We start from the raw sequence: 16,030 nt of genomic DNA on the forward strand, positions 1-16,030 counted from the left end.
GTATTTGATTTTTCTACTGAATTTCAGTGCATTTAATAATAATAATAATAATAATAATAATAATAATAATAATAAAATAACAACAACAAACACCGAATTTTATATATATTATCAGACCAACGAATGCTGTTTCTACACTTTCACGCGCAGTCATGCTAGTGGCGCGAAAACTAACGTACTCAAAAATCTAACAAACTGTGTAAAGCGCTTTTAAAGATACATTCTGTTACTGTACATTTATAAGTAACACTTTCAAACCATTTTATGTCTATATACTCAGTCTCTTGTTAATATATGAGCTAACCTATTTTAGTCTTAAATATTGCCAATATATAACAAACGAGTAAATATAAGTTGAACTAGCTTAGCTATATGGCTAAAAGAAATGTGGACCACGAATTATCTGTCATCACAAACTGAAACGGATGATTTTGACCTGTTTCCGCCTTTCGCAAGGTAAGAGTTTCTGTCAGTATGTTCAGAATTAAAGCATGTTGTTTTATTTTCATATGTTTCTGGTCTACTGCAGTGGTTCTCAAGCCTCTCCATGAAGTAACGTTACCCCCAGCACTGCACATTTTGTATGTCTCCCTATATCTGACACACCACTTCAGGTCTGGCAGTCTCCACTAATGAGCTGATGAGTTGAGTCAAGTGTGATAGATGAGTGAGACACAAAATGTGCAGGACTGGGGGTACTCCAGGACAGGACAGGTTCGAGAACCACTGGTCTACTGTCATTTATAGGTATAGTAATGTTGTTGTGCAATCTACAGGCGATCAAAGAAAGTGACTCGTTACAATGAGGAGACTGTGTTACCTGTGCAGCCTCAACATGACGAGACTTTCTGGAAGACAGCTGTGCCAATATCACCGTAAAATTATTGATTTAATAACCATGTCCCTGTGCAAATGGTTTTAAAAGTGCTCCAGGACACTGTGAAGCTGACTGTGTTTGTATGTTTGTTGGCAGTGAGGACTTGTTCACATATGAACCCTTTCTTGCTTCAGCCCTGTGCTCAAAATCACCTTTTGGGATGGTGAGTATCTAAATGTCAACTTTTTATTTTTTTAATTGTTGATTTATTTACTTAATTGCATATGACATACATTCAGAAGTCTAAAATTGCACACACAGGCCTGCCATTAGTCAGGTGACCACACACAATGTGACCACTGGATGTACAGAAATAATTTCACATTTAAAGAGTGTTTTCGCGAAATTGCAACACTGCATCTCTAATTAACTCATAGTTCAAACACATTCATTAATTATTATTTGAATCAATCAGTTATTTAACAATGTATAACCAGGTCTTAGAAATACTTTTGTCTGTTAAAATACACACATTCACACCATTTCATATTAATATGAAATGCAGTGATTTCCAAACATTTTTTGTCATCCGAAGCAAGTTTTTATAGCAATATGAAAGGTAAACAATTTATCAACACATTTGCATATGATTCAAGTGTTTTATTTGTGTTATTGTTTTATTTTAAAATTATTAATTTATTTTAATTGATCATTTTTATGGCTTAATTATTAGCTCTTCATAAATTCACAAACCCCTTCAGTTCCTTGATGAACCCTAGTTTGGAAAACTCTGAAGTAATGTACAGAAATGTTTAATGCACTTCATACTACTGTACGAATGGAATTTTTCTTTTTTTTTTTTATTCTCTTTGTATTTTATATCAGTATTAGGCTGTCCTCTTTAAATGATAAACGTCAAAAGTAATCTAAAAACAATTATAATTGAAAGTTATCTAAAAGGAGTGATCAAAAAGGAGTCTGATTATATTACCTGAAATGTGTTGTTTAATACATTACATTACTTGCTATTAACTAGTATCTTACAGGGTTCCCATGGGTCCTTGAAATCCTTGAAAGTTTGTGAAAAAAAAAAAAAAATTCAAGACCCTGGAAAGTTTTTGAAAATAAACATGCATAGATACAGGTCATTGAAAGTCCTTGAATTTATTTTGTGCAAGAAGTTTTCTGGAAAAAATTCTATATTATTCCCTTTGGTCTGCTAATGTGTTATTTCGCCAACACTTCATGGCCTATGCATACTAGCTTGATTTACTTTAGTTACGCACATTAACCCATTTCATTAAGTGTTTCCCACGTGAGGTACTTTGCTATGACGTTCACGCTCGCATGAAACTACTACTATACCTCAGCGGTTCACAAACACACCAATAAAAATTAATATTGAATTGCTTTGCTTGTTAAGATGTAAACCCATGAGGCAAGAAAAACTTAAAGCATATTCATATATCTTAAAACTTCTGGTTACATGAGCCTAAGCTCTATTCAATAAAATCCATGCAAAATAAGGTTGCAAACCATTCCATATAATACAGAATTTTCCCGTATTTAAGGCATCAGAGAAGCGTTCTGTATGAAAGCTGTACCAAACGCAGTTTGTCCCGTATCTGCAGGCTGTCATGGAAATTCTAATTCAATAACAATTTGTAGAGACTAAGAATGAAAAACCAAACAGTTGTCTTTGTATTGCTTAAATTCTCTGCAGAGAATGATTTGGTTTACACACAGCTTGAGTCTGTGTGCAAAGAGATAACACACAGACTCACAGCCCACTTTTTATAGTATGTAAAAAGATACATTGAAGGACAGATTAGGACCTTTGAGCCAATCATGTTGCTTAGTGCACATCACCCCATAACACATGCACATTACATGGTAAATATCTGGTTACTCTCAAAACTGCCCATCCCTGTTACACAGTTTCCCCTTATACAGTATGTTGTTTTTCAACCTAAAGCAGTTACGTGCACAAGTTACATAAAAACTCAATGTCCCTATGGACTATATAATACCTTGATCATTGTATGTTTAAAAAGATACTTAAATGAGATGAATGCAATCAATGCAAAATTAACAAAATAAAAAAATTCCATAACACTCCTCCTTTTTGATCATTATTGATCACTTATATTGATTAATGTAGATAAAAAATGTTTAAACACATTACCCTTATAGTTTACATCAATCATGTAAATTCACTAGGATTTAAAACACCATCACTCTCATGAGGCATTGTTTTTTATGGAACATAGTCATTCCTGACATATAAGAAAGCTATAAAGAAAACAAACAACTCTTATATTTGATTAAAAAAAGAAAAAGAAAAAACTCTTATATTTGATTGTACATAAGATTGTAAAAATCTTAGTGTGATATTCAAACAGAAGAAACTTTCTTATCTTTCCTTCAGGTTGCATCATCTCATAACAGGGACAATGACCTGCCTTAGCCCCTTTTTATTCTATAGCATGCAATGCTTACTTGCTACTCTTCTTCTGTAGAGGTGCTGCAGGGGCCAGATTTTAGCATCTCATTGTCTTCATCATTTTCATCAGAAACACTCACATTATTCTTACTTTCACACAAGACATTGTACATTACCATCTGATGAACTACTGAAGATTTCATGGTTGAATGTACAGCTCTTCTAATCATTCCCACTACACAAGGCCACATACACAGCAAAAATAAAATCATGGCCAGTGCTGAAACAGCAATTAACCCAATGTATTCTGCTTTCTGCCATAAACCCTTAAACCAATTCCATCCCCACACATCATCAGCATTTACTTCTCTAACCGTCAACCTGTTAATTGCATTAGTTATGTTCTTAATACCCTCATCTATCATGCGGCCATCAGCATCATTGTCAGGAATGTAAGTGCAACACGCAGACCCCACAATTGCACACACCCCCTCAGAAGATGCGGTGAGCTGGTCCAGAACAGGTTCGTTTTGCAGTGCAGTCAGCTTCAACCCTCGTAGTTCCTCCTTGCCGCCTTCCATCATCACAGCATGGAAGAACTTCTCCGCTCCATTCCACAGCCTGTGTTCCCTCAGAACATAATTGTCTCTTGCCCAACTTGATTGTCCTGCTCGGTCTTTCAGTCAGGAAACTTTATTTTTTATCTCTCTCTTGGCTCTTTTCAGAGGATTTCTGGTGTTGCTATGAAGGTGTTCAGGTGTCCACACAGCCAATACCAGTCTTCCAGCACACTGGTACCTTCGTTGTCAGCCACATAGGCAGCTATTGTGGTAGGCCTCTGTGTGTAAAAGTGTTAAGCAGACAGCCCATGTTTTCTGTTGCGTCACTTGTCGAGTTGGTCGTGTAGTTTTTCTGCAGTGGTCATATGGGTGTTTCCTAACAGCTCAAGTCCCTTGCTGTCATCCGCTGGTCCGTACTGACCTCAGATCACTCCCACACAGTGATGTTGCTGCGTTGTTCAGCTCCCATACACCACTGAACCGTCCTTCAGTGACTTGCCTACACCCACGTAGCACTCTCTGCCACTTTCACCACAATGTTTGTTATCAGCAAGACCTGATATCATGCAAGACTCCTTCTGATTGCTTGGGCAGAGCGTCCTTAACCTGCTGAGATATCTAAGAGAGAACAAGAGACAACTATTGACAGTAGTTTAGCATGTCATCTTCACACAAAGCTGTAGAGGGTAATGGTCGTGGTCGTGGTTCTGGTCCTACTCCAATGGAAGCTGGCCTGCCAAACCAAATTTCAAATGGACTCAAGTTAGACTTTGTTCTTTTTCTCATTCTCATAAACATTAACACAATGGGGAGTGCTTTTACCCAAGACAGTCCTGTCTGCTCACAACACTTTAATAATTTTGTTCTTTAATGTCCCACCTGAGTGATGGCTTCATTTGCAAAAGGTGTGTCATTGTCACTCTAACATTATATTATCGAATGTCTGATTTGGAAGTGGGTGTGTCGCTTGAGGCATCATTTGCCCTCTGCCCACTTTGCTTGTGGCACAGATCATACACTATTGACAATATCTGTCCGCAAAGGAAGTGAATCCCTTTGTGAACCAATATTGATTTAGCAAAATTGACCCCCTTTACTCACGTGATCTAGGCCATGTACAAGTTTTTCAAAGTGTGGGGAAAAAGTGTTTTGGCAGACATGGTCTGTCTTCAGTACTCAGCCAAAGGTTGTTTTTCAGTTTGCACTCTGCCATCACCAATTGTTTCTTCGCTGCTGTGGAGAGCTTGCAAAGCTTGCATGGCTGCAATAGAATCAGAATGAATCATTAATAACTCATACACAACTAAAAAAAAGGCAAAATAATCATAGCTTCCTCATACAATCCACCAACACCTCATTATCAACCCAAAAACAAAAAAAAAACACAAAAGGAAATCACTCTACGAATTTCTGACAAATTTTGCAGCAGTTGACTTTGGTAACAAAATTGCTCCTAACAATAATGCTATTTTATCATGCTTCAGAACAGGCTTACCATCAGACTTTAGAAATTTCCTGTGTTTCCACAATGCCCCAAAATCAAGACAAACCCCAAAAGAGTAACAAGGATCTGTGTAAATGGTAACTGTTTGCCCTTTAACAATTTTGCAAGCCTCCGTCAATGCTACTAATTCAGCCGCTTGCGCAGAGCAATGCGCGGGGAGCGCTGCATATGCAGTGGTTACAGCTTAACTTGCTCTGTTTTTGCCAATTTTTTTAGGTCTCTAGATGTCTTACATTCAATTAATAGAATTAATTCAGCATTTTCTAAGGGGGTTTCTTTTAAATCTGGTCTTGGTTACAGACCTATTCAAATGTGGCAACACAGTTGTGTTGTTTCCCCATCCTGCTTCATAGGGAGCAGTGTAGCAGGATTTAACACTTTGCATCTTTTAATCGTGATGTTTGCAATTCAAATAGAATTGCATTGTACCTGAGCCATCTGTCGGTTGACAAATGGGATGTTTTCTGTTCCAAAAGGATCACAGAGACATTCAGAGTACCCCACAATTTCCCTTGAAGCTAAAATAGCTTTTTCTGCAGTTGCAACAGCTCTCAGGCATTTTGGCATGCCTGCTGCTACTGGATCGAGCTTACTCAAAAAATAGGCCACAGGCCTCCCCATGATCCTGTAACAGAACAGAAGTCATGAACCCATTCTCTCATCAACAGTTTGTACAAAGTTTCTCTCTGGGTCTGGTGATGTTTGTATCAGTAATATATTCTTAAATGCTTTCTCTGCTTCTGGGATCCAGGTCAGTTTGTCATGGAGTTGCAAGGCCTTCCCATGAGCCAAAGCGCTCAGGGGCGATTCTTCGATAGCATAATTTGGAATGAACGTTCGACAGTACGAACACATGCCCAAAAATGACATAAGATGCTTTTTCGTAACAGGCTTTGGAATCTTTGAATTGCCTCTTTTTTTGCCTATTTGAATGCTTGGCCAAAGAGTTGTGTTTTTAATCTAGATTTAAACAGAGAAAGTGTGTCTGAACCCCGAACATTATCAGGAAGGCTTGGAAGCCAAATGCGAAAAAGCTCTACCTCCTTTAGTGGACTTTGCTATCCAAGGTACTACCAAAAGTCCAGTGTTTTGTGACCTTAGGGAGCGTGATAGATTGTAGCGTGGTAGAAGACTAGTTAGGTACGCAAGAGCTAAACCATTAAGGGCCTTATAAGTAAGTAATAATATTTTGGAACTTAATAGGACTACCTGTAGCTTGTTTATTGAAGATGCAGGACAACCACCTAGCAGTGCATTACAATAGTCCAGTCTAGAGGTCATGAATGCATAAACTAGCTTTTCTGCATCAGAAACAGGTAACATGTTTTGTAGCTTGGCAATGTTTCTAAGATGGAAGAATGCTGTTTTTGTAACATGGGCAATATGATTTTCAAAAGGCAAGTTGCTGTCTAATATAACACCCAGACTTTTGACTGTAGAGGAAGTAACAGTACATCCGTCTAGTTGCAAATTGTAATCTACGAGATTCTGTGTAATGTTTTTTGGTCCAATAAGTAATATCTCTGTCTTGTCTGAATTTAATAGGAGAAAATTATTGGTCATCCAATCTTTTACATTTTTAACACACTCTGAAGTTTCACCTGGTCTCGTTAAGATATATAGTTGAGTATCATCAGCATAACAGTGGAATCCCGTATTTTCTAATGATATTACCAAGGGGCAACATGTATATTGAAAACAGCAGAGGACCTAGGACAGATCCTTGTGGCACTCCATATTTTACTGGTGATAAATGATATGACTCCCCATTTAAATAAACAAAGTGGTAGCGCTTGGAGAAGTAGGATCTAAACCATCTTAAAGCCTGCCCTTGGATACCTGTATAGTTTTGTAATCGATCTAAGAGTATGTTATGATCTATGGTGTCGAACGCAGCACTAAGATCAAGTAAAACTAGCAATGAGATGCAGCCATGGTCTGACGCAAGAAGTAAGTAATTTGTAATTTTAACAAGTGCAGTTTCTTTGCTATGATGTGGCCTGAAACCCAACTGAAATTCTTCATAGAGATCTTTTTTTTTTAATTTAGATCGGGTGACGTCTGGTTATTTGTTAATCTAGCCACTGTGCTAAATAAAAACCTTGGATTGTTTTGGTTATTTTCTATGAGTCTGTGGAAACTCGGCCCTGGCAGTTTTTAGAACCTGTCTATAACTGGACATACTGTTTTTCCACGCAATTAAAAAAACTTCCAAGTTAGTTTTTCTCCATTTGCGCTCAAAACTACGAGTTTCTTTCTTGAAAGAGTGGGTATTACTGTTGTACGATGGCACAGTATGTTTTTCTCTAACCTTTTTCAATTTGATGGGGGCAACAGCTTCTAATGTATTAGAGAAGATAGTGCCATGTTGCCAGTCATTTCGCCTAGTTCATGTGTATTTATGGGTACACGGAGCAGTTGAGATAAATCAGGCAGGTTATTTGCGAATCTGTCTTTGGTGGCTGGAACAATAGTTCTGCCCGGATGATAACGCGAAGCCATATAGTTTATATCATCAATACGCAGAATGCACGATACAAGGAAATGTACAGTAACATCATCACTTTGAGGTACGATATCTATATCCATAAGATCGATTCCATGCGATATAATTAAATCTAGCATATGATTAAAATGATGAGTGATTTATTTTTTTATTTTTTTCTAGATCCTATATTTATATTTAGACCTCACTATTCGTGGAACAGACACAGTCTTAATTGATTGAACAGCGCAAGTACTTCTAACATTTAAGCCGGTAGAACAAAAGTCAGTTATTTGAGAATTGGCTTACTAGTAGAGTCCTGGAGATGTTGTCCGAGAGGAGTTCCGCTCCGACTCTGCTGGGGTGCAGGCCATCAGCGCGAAAAAGCCTAGGACGCTCCCAGAGAAGGGTCCAATTATTAACAAAGAGCAGTTTCTGTTCTTTACACCATGACAAACCATTCATTTAAACCAAAAAGTCTACTGAACCTTTTGTGTCCTCTTAGATATGTGGGGAGTGGTCCTGACACGATGATCGTCAGCGCGGGCGTTGTGCTGCGCACCGTCTCGATCAGGCTCCTGAAGTCCCTCTTCAGTGTCTCCGTCTGCCACTGTGTGGCATCGTTAACCCCGGCGTGAAGCACGACCACTCTGTTGCTCTCGTCTGCCTTCAGGATCGTGGGTATCTGCACAGAAACATCGAGAACATGAGCACCAGGGAAACAGTGAGTGTGCACTTTACCCTTGGCTAATGTAGCACGGACGTGTCGGACGATGGAGTCTCCGATCACAGCGTCGCGTTCCATCTCGCGGAGGGGAGCAAAACGTTTCCGTGTGGAGATCTCGAAGACCGGAGGGGGAGAGGTCGTCGCCCGGGGCCTGGCTCGTGTCCTCCGCTGCGGATGCACCCAGGGTCCGTGGTGTCCCGGCGCTGGAGTGAAGGGCATCTGCGAATATCGCATCCTGGGTGCACCGGGCCTGTGCAGAGAAACACACGGGGTATAGGTGGTGGGACTGTTAGCAGCATGCTGTATACTTACCATGGACTTATGAGCGTCAGCCCGGGAGGTTTCCAGCGCGGCTCTCCGCTCGCCAGCTGGGCCTGCCTCTGCTCCAGGACCCGAATCTGCTTCTCCATGGCCTCCAGCTCAAGCTGCACTGAATGCAGCTCAAACATGTCTTCACCTGCTCTCAAAGATAGACATACATCCACCATTAAAGCAAGTAACAGTGAGTAAAGCAATGGTAATGTGTGTGAATAGAGTATTAGCGATGCATGCGGGTTTAGCGGCAACCACGCTGGCGATGCTAACGGGCTATAAGCTAATAGCGGACTCGGGAAATCAAATATAAAACTAGTGATAACAAGGCGCTCTGATTGTTTTTGTTGTAGAATACGATAGAGGATATATTCACACGTTATAGAAATGAAAATTATGGTGTATAAAATAGATTTCAAGATTAAAAAATAGACTATAAAGAATTAACGTGATGGAGCTCAAACTCAAGGCACTCATGTGAAAGAGAATCAAACAACATTTGCTGTTCATTTCTCAAATCAACAGCAACAGCGCATCTGTCTTCTGTCCAGATTAAACATTTCTGGTCTATTCAAACATTTCATCTCTTTCAAATGATACATGTGCTGAGCATTGTTATTCAGAGAATGCCATAATTCAGAATTAGGTGAAACTGTCTTTTGCAGCATTGACAAGCTTTTCATCATCTTTCAGTTTCCACTGGTAACTATACAACTGCGATTTGTTGGATTGAGACTAAAGTTAGAATTTTCTGACAGTTTAACCAGATGCAGAAGTAGACCAAACAAAATGTCCACTTAATTTTGGAATTGGATCTATTTCATCCATTGTAATTACTGAGTTGCCAGCCCTTTCAACTCTTTTAACTCATAATCTAATCTTTGGCTTTTGTTTATAAGCTAAATCATTTAGATGACTATATGAGCCTATATTCTTGTCAAAAGAAGATTTGTCATTTTCTAATCTTTCAATGTGATTATGTATTAAAGCAAGCATATCTTCTTCATTGCAATTAGCTGAGTTAGTGTGTGTGTGTGTTTCAGACTTATCTGTTTGTGCTGCGTGGCCTTGCTGGACTTTGCCCCCTACTCTCCCCTCCTTCTCTGGCTTCTGCTGTGAAAGTCTCTGTTGTCAGTCTGTCTTAGCTTTCTCTGGTCCAGCTGCCATTTGATTGATCAAATGTGGACAGTGAAATTTTCCAATGTCCCCTCTCCACCAGTAAAAGCAAACATCTGGATCAATCTGAGACAGTCTTTGTCCTCTGCCTCTTCAGCGTGATTTTGGTGGTGTTCACTCTGACTGGAAAGTCAGTCTTGATCCATTGACACAGTGTTTCCACTGCCTGACGATATGCCTTGCTGTCGGTGTGATTCCAGTCTGCATTCTTTCTTTGGGCATTGCCCGTAGGGAAATGTGGTCTTATCTTGTGCCAGTCTGTTGCCCCCAATTTGAGCATAAGCGATCATTTCAGTTCTTGCATGGTGGGGCTGAATTCTTGACAGAACATGTACAAATCCTTTGCAAACTTTTCTCCAGAATCTTTGGGGTGAGGCAAGTGTGTCATAGCCTGCTTCAAGTCCTTCTAGTTCCATGGTTGAGAGACCATCACAGTTCTGTTCGGCCCAACCACTTGAATCATGGGGCAAGCTCCGATGTGCTCTCCTCTTTCCTCCAGTTCATCCTCATTGAGGCTGTCCAGCTGCAGTGTCACTCTCTCATGAGCTTTAGATCTGGCGCTGACTCCAGTCACTGAGCATTTCATTGCTCTTACACCGTCGCTGGTGGCAGTGCAGACAGTCTGGATGATGATGATGATGATGATGATGATGCTGTCGAAGTTGTTGCCAGGGCGGGTGTTTGCTCTCGAAAATCTGGGCTTGTCTTACTTTGGGCGGCAAGGGCTGCGGTGCAGATGCAGTTGTGCTGTAGGATAGAGGCAGCAGTCGTGGTTGAATCTGAGGCTGCTGTGGTATTTTTCGATAGGGGTGAGGCCAGGAGTCCAGATCAAAGTCCACTTTGGCACACTGCAATTGTCTAAGAGGATAAAGAGAAGAATTCTGAGTAGTATGATCTGTTCTTTTATCTTCACATGTTACAGAACTAAAATTTTTAGTTCATTCCTAAATGGCATTAAAAAAAATTCTCTACATTCTGCTGCTTCATGCCAGTGATTAAAAAAAAAAAAGAACAATAATAATTCCTATGCGCCTAAAATTTGTCATTTTGTTTGTTTCTCCACTTTTTGTTTTCACGTTTCCAAGCTGTCATTTACTCTGTTCAGGGCTGTTATGCTAAAGGTACCTTTTTTTTTTTTTTTTTTTTTTTTTTTTTTGAAAAACCATGATTCTAAAACCAGGGTATGACGTTTTCTGATCCGTTGAGAAACCAGCAGCGATGGTCCACAAGCCTTCAGATGTCAGCCCCCCCTTCCCTGAAGCCTTTTGGGGTTTAGGGCTAAACCCTTTGTGGGTTTAGGGTGATCAGCCAACTAACATCCTCAGGTTCCGGACGATCAGCTGTGGAATCCCATCCTCATCGCCAAGTTTGTTGTGGAAATTCTAATTCAATAACAATTTGTAGAGACTAAGAATGAAAAACCAAACAGTTGTCTTTGTATTGCTTAAATTCTCTGCAGAGAATGATCTGGTTTACATACAGCTTGAGTCTGTGTGCAAAGAGATAACACACAGACTCACAGCCCACTTTTTATAGTATGTAAAAAGATACATTGAAGGACAGATTAGGACCTTAGAGCCAATCATGTTGCTCAGTGCACATCACTCCATAACACATGCACATAACATGGTAAATATCTGGTTACTCTCAAAACTGCCCATCCCTGTTACACAGTTTCCCCTTATACAGCATGTTGTTTTTCAACCTAAATAAGTTACGTGCACAAGTTACATAAAAAAACTCAATGTCCCTATGGACTATATACCACCTTGATCATTGTATGTTTAAAAAGATACTTAAATGAGATGAATGCAATCAATGCAAAATTAACAAAATAAAAAAAATTCCATAACAAGGCATGCGCCATATGACCATCTAGACCAGGGGTTCTCAAAGTTTAGTCAAAGGTCCGAATCTGAATTCTCATCAACGTGAAAAGGTCAGAAATAATTATTACAAAATTTTTTTAATAAACATGCTTATAACTTTGTACAGTTCTTTATATATGCAGTTATCATATTCATTGTCATTAAGTCGTACTTGCATTTACTCTCTGAACTGTTAGCTACATAAAGTAGCCTATTGCATTTTTATACAACTAAATGCCCAATGAAGCAGTTCTCATGTACATATTTTCTGTTTCTGAAATAGTACTTCATTGTAACCTAAAATCACTTCAACTTAATTGCAAACATCTTGAATAATAACTGCAATACGCTGTTATACAGCAGTGAATTAGACCTATATTACTTTATTTATATCATGCAGCATAAACGTCCGTCTGTGAAACAAAATATGTGCATATTTAGGCCTAACAGTTACAGAGGAACTACATTCATGTTCACATGCCCAGACAGTCAACAGTGACACGTTTTTGGAAACACTGTTTTGTACTCTTACTGTACATTCAGTAGTCTGTTGTGGTTCAGTCAGTTGAATGTGCTGCTAAAACTCTGCCAGTCGGGAAAAACCTTGCGCTCGTGGGGCGAAACCGGTGAAATTATTCTATTGAACGAAAGCTAAAAGGTTTATCCAAAATATTGCTAGTTGCTATGTGCTTTGTCTTACAAAATAAGTCTGTAAAAACTGCAACACTGGTCCGTGCCCCCCGTGTGTGTGTGTCAAAAAGGTCTGAGTAATACGAGTATAGTGCACTTGAAATACAAAGTGGAGGCTGGTGCGGATCGAATTCCCCCCCAGTCCGAATCCAGACTTTGAGAAGGGCTGATCTTAGGCCATACAAATAACAAAAATTGATCATTCTTTTCACACAAATCATTGTTTGAATTGCGAACGTAGCCACTCAAGGAAGGCTTTAAAGGGGTCATATGATGCGATTTCAAATTTTCCTTTCACTTTGGAGTGTTACAAGCTCTTGGTGAATAAAGATCTGTAAAGTTGCAAAGACTGAAGTCTCAAATCCAAAGAGATATTCTTTATAAAAGTTGAGACTCGTCCACGCCCCCCTGAAACAGCTCATTCTAATACGCCCCCACATCACTACGTCAGTATGTGGGAAGATTTGCATAATGCCACCCAGATGTTCACGCAAAGAAAGAAGTCATACCTTTTATTCCCATTGTAGTATTGTTGCCACCGCCACCATGTCGTATAGACACTGTGAAAGCGAAACTATTTTGTTTGGCCTTCCAAAAGAGGATGATATCCGCTTTGTCATGCCTGGGGCTGATCCGTGCTGGTCGCTGAGGAAATACATCAATTTTGCACTGTGGATCGCAGAATGGGCTTTCACCGTGGACAAAGTGGAGTCCAGCCCGGGGTCGTCACATGTGGTTGCTGCAAGCACAAGGTCCGCTCCTTCGTAGAATCTGCCTCAAGCCGCCCACCTCTGCTCACTCAAGCCGGATGCGGCTCACTCTAGGCCTCCGGCCTCTGTTCACTCAAGGCTGTGGTGTGTGACGCTGTTTCGTTGAGAAGGCGAAACTACTTTTGTTTTTGCCTTCCAAATGAAGACAAGACTAGAAATCATGTTTATATCACATTTATAAAGGGTTTTATGTTTATGTGTCGTCACTCCGGCCGGACAGGGCATCACAATATGTTAAGAGGCGTGACATTTCCGTCCCACGCTTGAGGCATTCGGCCAATCACAACGCGCTGGATAGCTGGCCAATCACAGCACACCTCGCTTTTCAGAGCGATGAGCCTCATAAAGGCGTTTCAGAAGGCGGGACATAGAGGAGAAACAATAATGTACAGTATGTGGAAAATGTTTTTTTTTAACTTTAAACCACAAACACATTTCATTACACCAAATACACAAAATTATGTTCTTTTTAGCAACATCATATGACCCCTTCAAGACCTTGCAGAATCCCCTGCCGCCTCGTCGCTGCCACTTCACAATAAGCGGGGCTAGCGCTTTTAAAATTGTAACTTCTAGCATATCCCTAAAACCTGGACCTCAATAATATTGAAGAACAAATTCAAGCACCAAAAACAGCCTACACACTCCAAGTTCTCTTTAATTGAAAAATATTAATTTTCATGAATCCATAGGCTACATGGTTGCAAAACCATTTTAGTTCAAAATTTTAAATGTCATTGTTTTTTAAAAAAAAAAATGCTTTATTGATTGAAATTTCATAGACATTTAGTTGTTAAACTTTCAAATTTGTATGCCATATATTGAATGTATTTTCACAGTATATTCACCTCCTCATTCTTTTAGGTGAGCAGACTTAAAAAAGTGAGTACAAGCCTGACTCATGAGAATCTGCCACATCCTTCACAGCTGATGTGTAGAATGAGAAGATATCACAGACGACAGAAACACACTCCAAGTGTTCTGCAACATATAGGAGAACTCAGGATGAAACAGCGCCATATAAATGAGTGAGAGAGAGAAGGATTGTGGGAGGAAAGGCATGTTACGAATTTAAAAATATGTATCAAATGAGTCTATTTTGCAATATTGCAGGCTGAAGGGGGACAAATGGTGGGGTGCCACAGCTGTGCCAAGGCCGGAAGACGGCAGCGGTTCACAGAAACTACCTGAGGGTGGAGATGAGCAGCTTCTCGGTCCTGCAGCTGGTGTTAACTTCAGTGCTATGCTAATGGACAATCCTGATGTGACCATGACGATGCCTTATGAAGCTGCTCCATCACCGACTCTTCTGGTAGCATTTAATTGATGAAAGGAAGAAATCTTTTGGTTTAATCTGAAATTAAATTTTGTGGGGGTTTTTTCCTCCTTCTTCTTCTACAGTTCTCAGAATATGAGCAGTTTCATGACCTTGCTCCAGGAGGGAACCCCATGATGGCGTTTGTTTCGGGAACAGCCCATAGATCGCTCTTGATGGCTGATAATGTGTGTGCTGCAGTCAATTCTGGGACATCTGATAGGATCCTCAGGAGCAATGATGATACAATGTCACTTTTTTACTAGTTTCTGCAGTTTGAGCCATGTTGGCCTATGATTCTACAATTTTTTTTTCTTTCTCTTAATATCTACTGTTGTTAAGTCTTAATGCAGTTTTATATGTAAGTGCTTTTCCTGGTTGCAAATGTTTTAGTGTTTAGTCTAGTGTTTAGTGTTAATGTAAGACAATTGGTCTAACATTTCAAGTGTGTGATGCTTGGTTTATCAATCTTAAAAAAAAAGACTCTCAGGACCAGACCAAAGTTCAGTTCTGCTTATAGTCATTTGCAAAGGAAATGTATATTAATGGAAATACATGTTTACTTTATTGCCATTTATTATTGTCTGTATGAATTATAATCTGCTTGCTAAAACAGGTAAAAAGAAACCTAAATGATAAAATAAAATTGGACCTTTTTTTTTTACAATTTTGTTTGTACTTACAGCATTACTAACCCTTACCATGGTAATGGTGCATAAATCATGCAGTACAATTGTGTTAACCTGTTTTAAAGCATATATTACATGAATAGAAACATTTGGTTTCACTTTATTTTACAGTAAGTGCACTTGTGTACTTACAGTATGCTTACCTAAAAAAGTAGGCAACAACTACATAGGTTAGGTTTAGGGGTACGTTAGGTTATTTATTGTAATTATTATAAGTACGTACATGCGGAAGAGGACTGTAGGGGAGAGCAGGGGCGAAATAAAATATAGTGCTATTTTTTTTTTTTTTCAACCTGGATTAATTAAGGATTTTCAAACTCCCTATAGTAAAGCTGATCTGATCTGAGTCTGTAACACGAAAACAATGCATAATTTAAAGGTAAAAAAAAAACTGCAAAATAAATACGGAAATTTATCATAGTAGATTATGCCTTATTTTCACTGACTTTTCTTAGTGTAGCATACTAACTACTAATACCCTGTTTAAAACTATAACGTTATTTGTTCAGAATATGTAGTTTTACTAGCTTAAAAAAAGTAATCATTCAAAAATGTGTAGGCCTAAGTGCTCATTAGTTCAATGTTGTGTACAAAAATACAGTTGATCATATTTTAATATATTATGTATTTACATCATTTTACGAACAAATCTAAATTAACATATATAAATATAT

At 39.1% G+C, this 16,030-nt stretch overlaps 1 protein-coding gene and 1 long non-coding RNA gene across 3 annotated transcripts; one reads left to right on the forward strand and one right to left on the reverse strand.

Annotated features, from left to right (window-relative positions):
• Nucleotides 1-76: 76 nt before the first annotated feature.
• LOC109079830 lies at nucleotides 77-15,313 on the forward strand. 2 transcript variants are annotated; one of them, XM_019094939.2, is made up of 6 exons: nucleotides 77-456; nucleotides 777-875; nucleotides 974-1,040; nucleotides 14,217-14,380; nucleotides 14,466-14,664; nucleotides 14,754-15,313. In XM_019094939.2, the coding sequence occupies exons 1-6, from the start codon at nucleotides 386-388 to the stop codon at nucleotides 14,931-14,933; spliced, it is 780 nt and encodes a 259-aa protein (XP_018950484.1). In that variant the 5' UTR covers nucleotides 77-385; the 3' UTR covers nucleotides 14,934-15,313. The 2 variants fall into 2 exon arrangements, with proteins under 2 accessions (XP_018950484.1, XP_042581050.1); XM_042725116.1 differs by lacking the exons at nucleotides 77-456; nucleotides 777-875 and adding an exon at nucleotides 635-747.
• On the reverse strand, nucleotides 2,584-9,142 carry LOC122137515. The gene is made up of 3 exons (XR_006154919.1): nucleotides 8,849-9,142; nucleotides 8,298-8,494; nucleotides 2,584-4,438 (listed from the first exon to the last, which is right to left on the reverse strand). It is a non-coding gene; the product is annotated as an uncharacterized LOC122137515 (long non-coding RNA).
• Nucleotides 15,314-16,030: the final 717 nt, after the last annotated feature.

The sequence above is a fragment of the Cyprinus carpio genome, chromosome B5 (genome assembly GCF_018340385.1).
Source record: "Cyprinus carpio isolate SPL01 chromosome B5, ASM1834038v1, whole genome shotgun sequence".
Classification (NCBI taxonomy): domain Eukaryota; kingdom Metazoa; phylum Chordata; class Actinopteri; order Cypriniformes; family Cyprinidae; genus Cyprinus; species Cyprinus carpio.

Coding starts and splice junctions, on each gene's coding strand:
- LOC109079830 (XM_019094939.2), top strand. CDS start 386: ATGTGGACCACGAATTATCTGTCATCACAAACTGAAACGGATGATTTT. Junction 14,381..14,465: donor AAACAGCGCCATATAAATGA/GTGAGAGAGAGA, acceptor GCAATATTGCAG/GCTGAAGGGGGACAAATGGT. Junction 14,665..14,753: donor CTCCATCACCGACTCTTCTG/GTAGCATTTAAT, acceptor CTTCTTCTACAG/TTCTCAGAATATGAGCAGTT.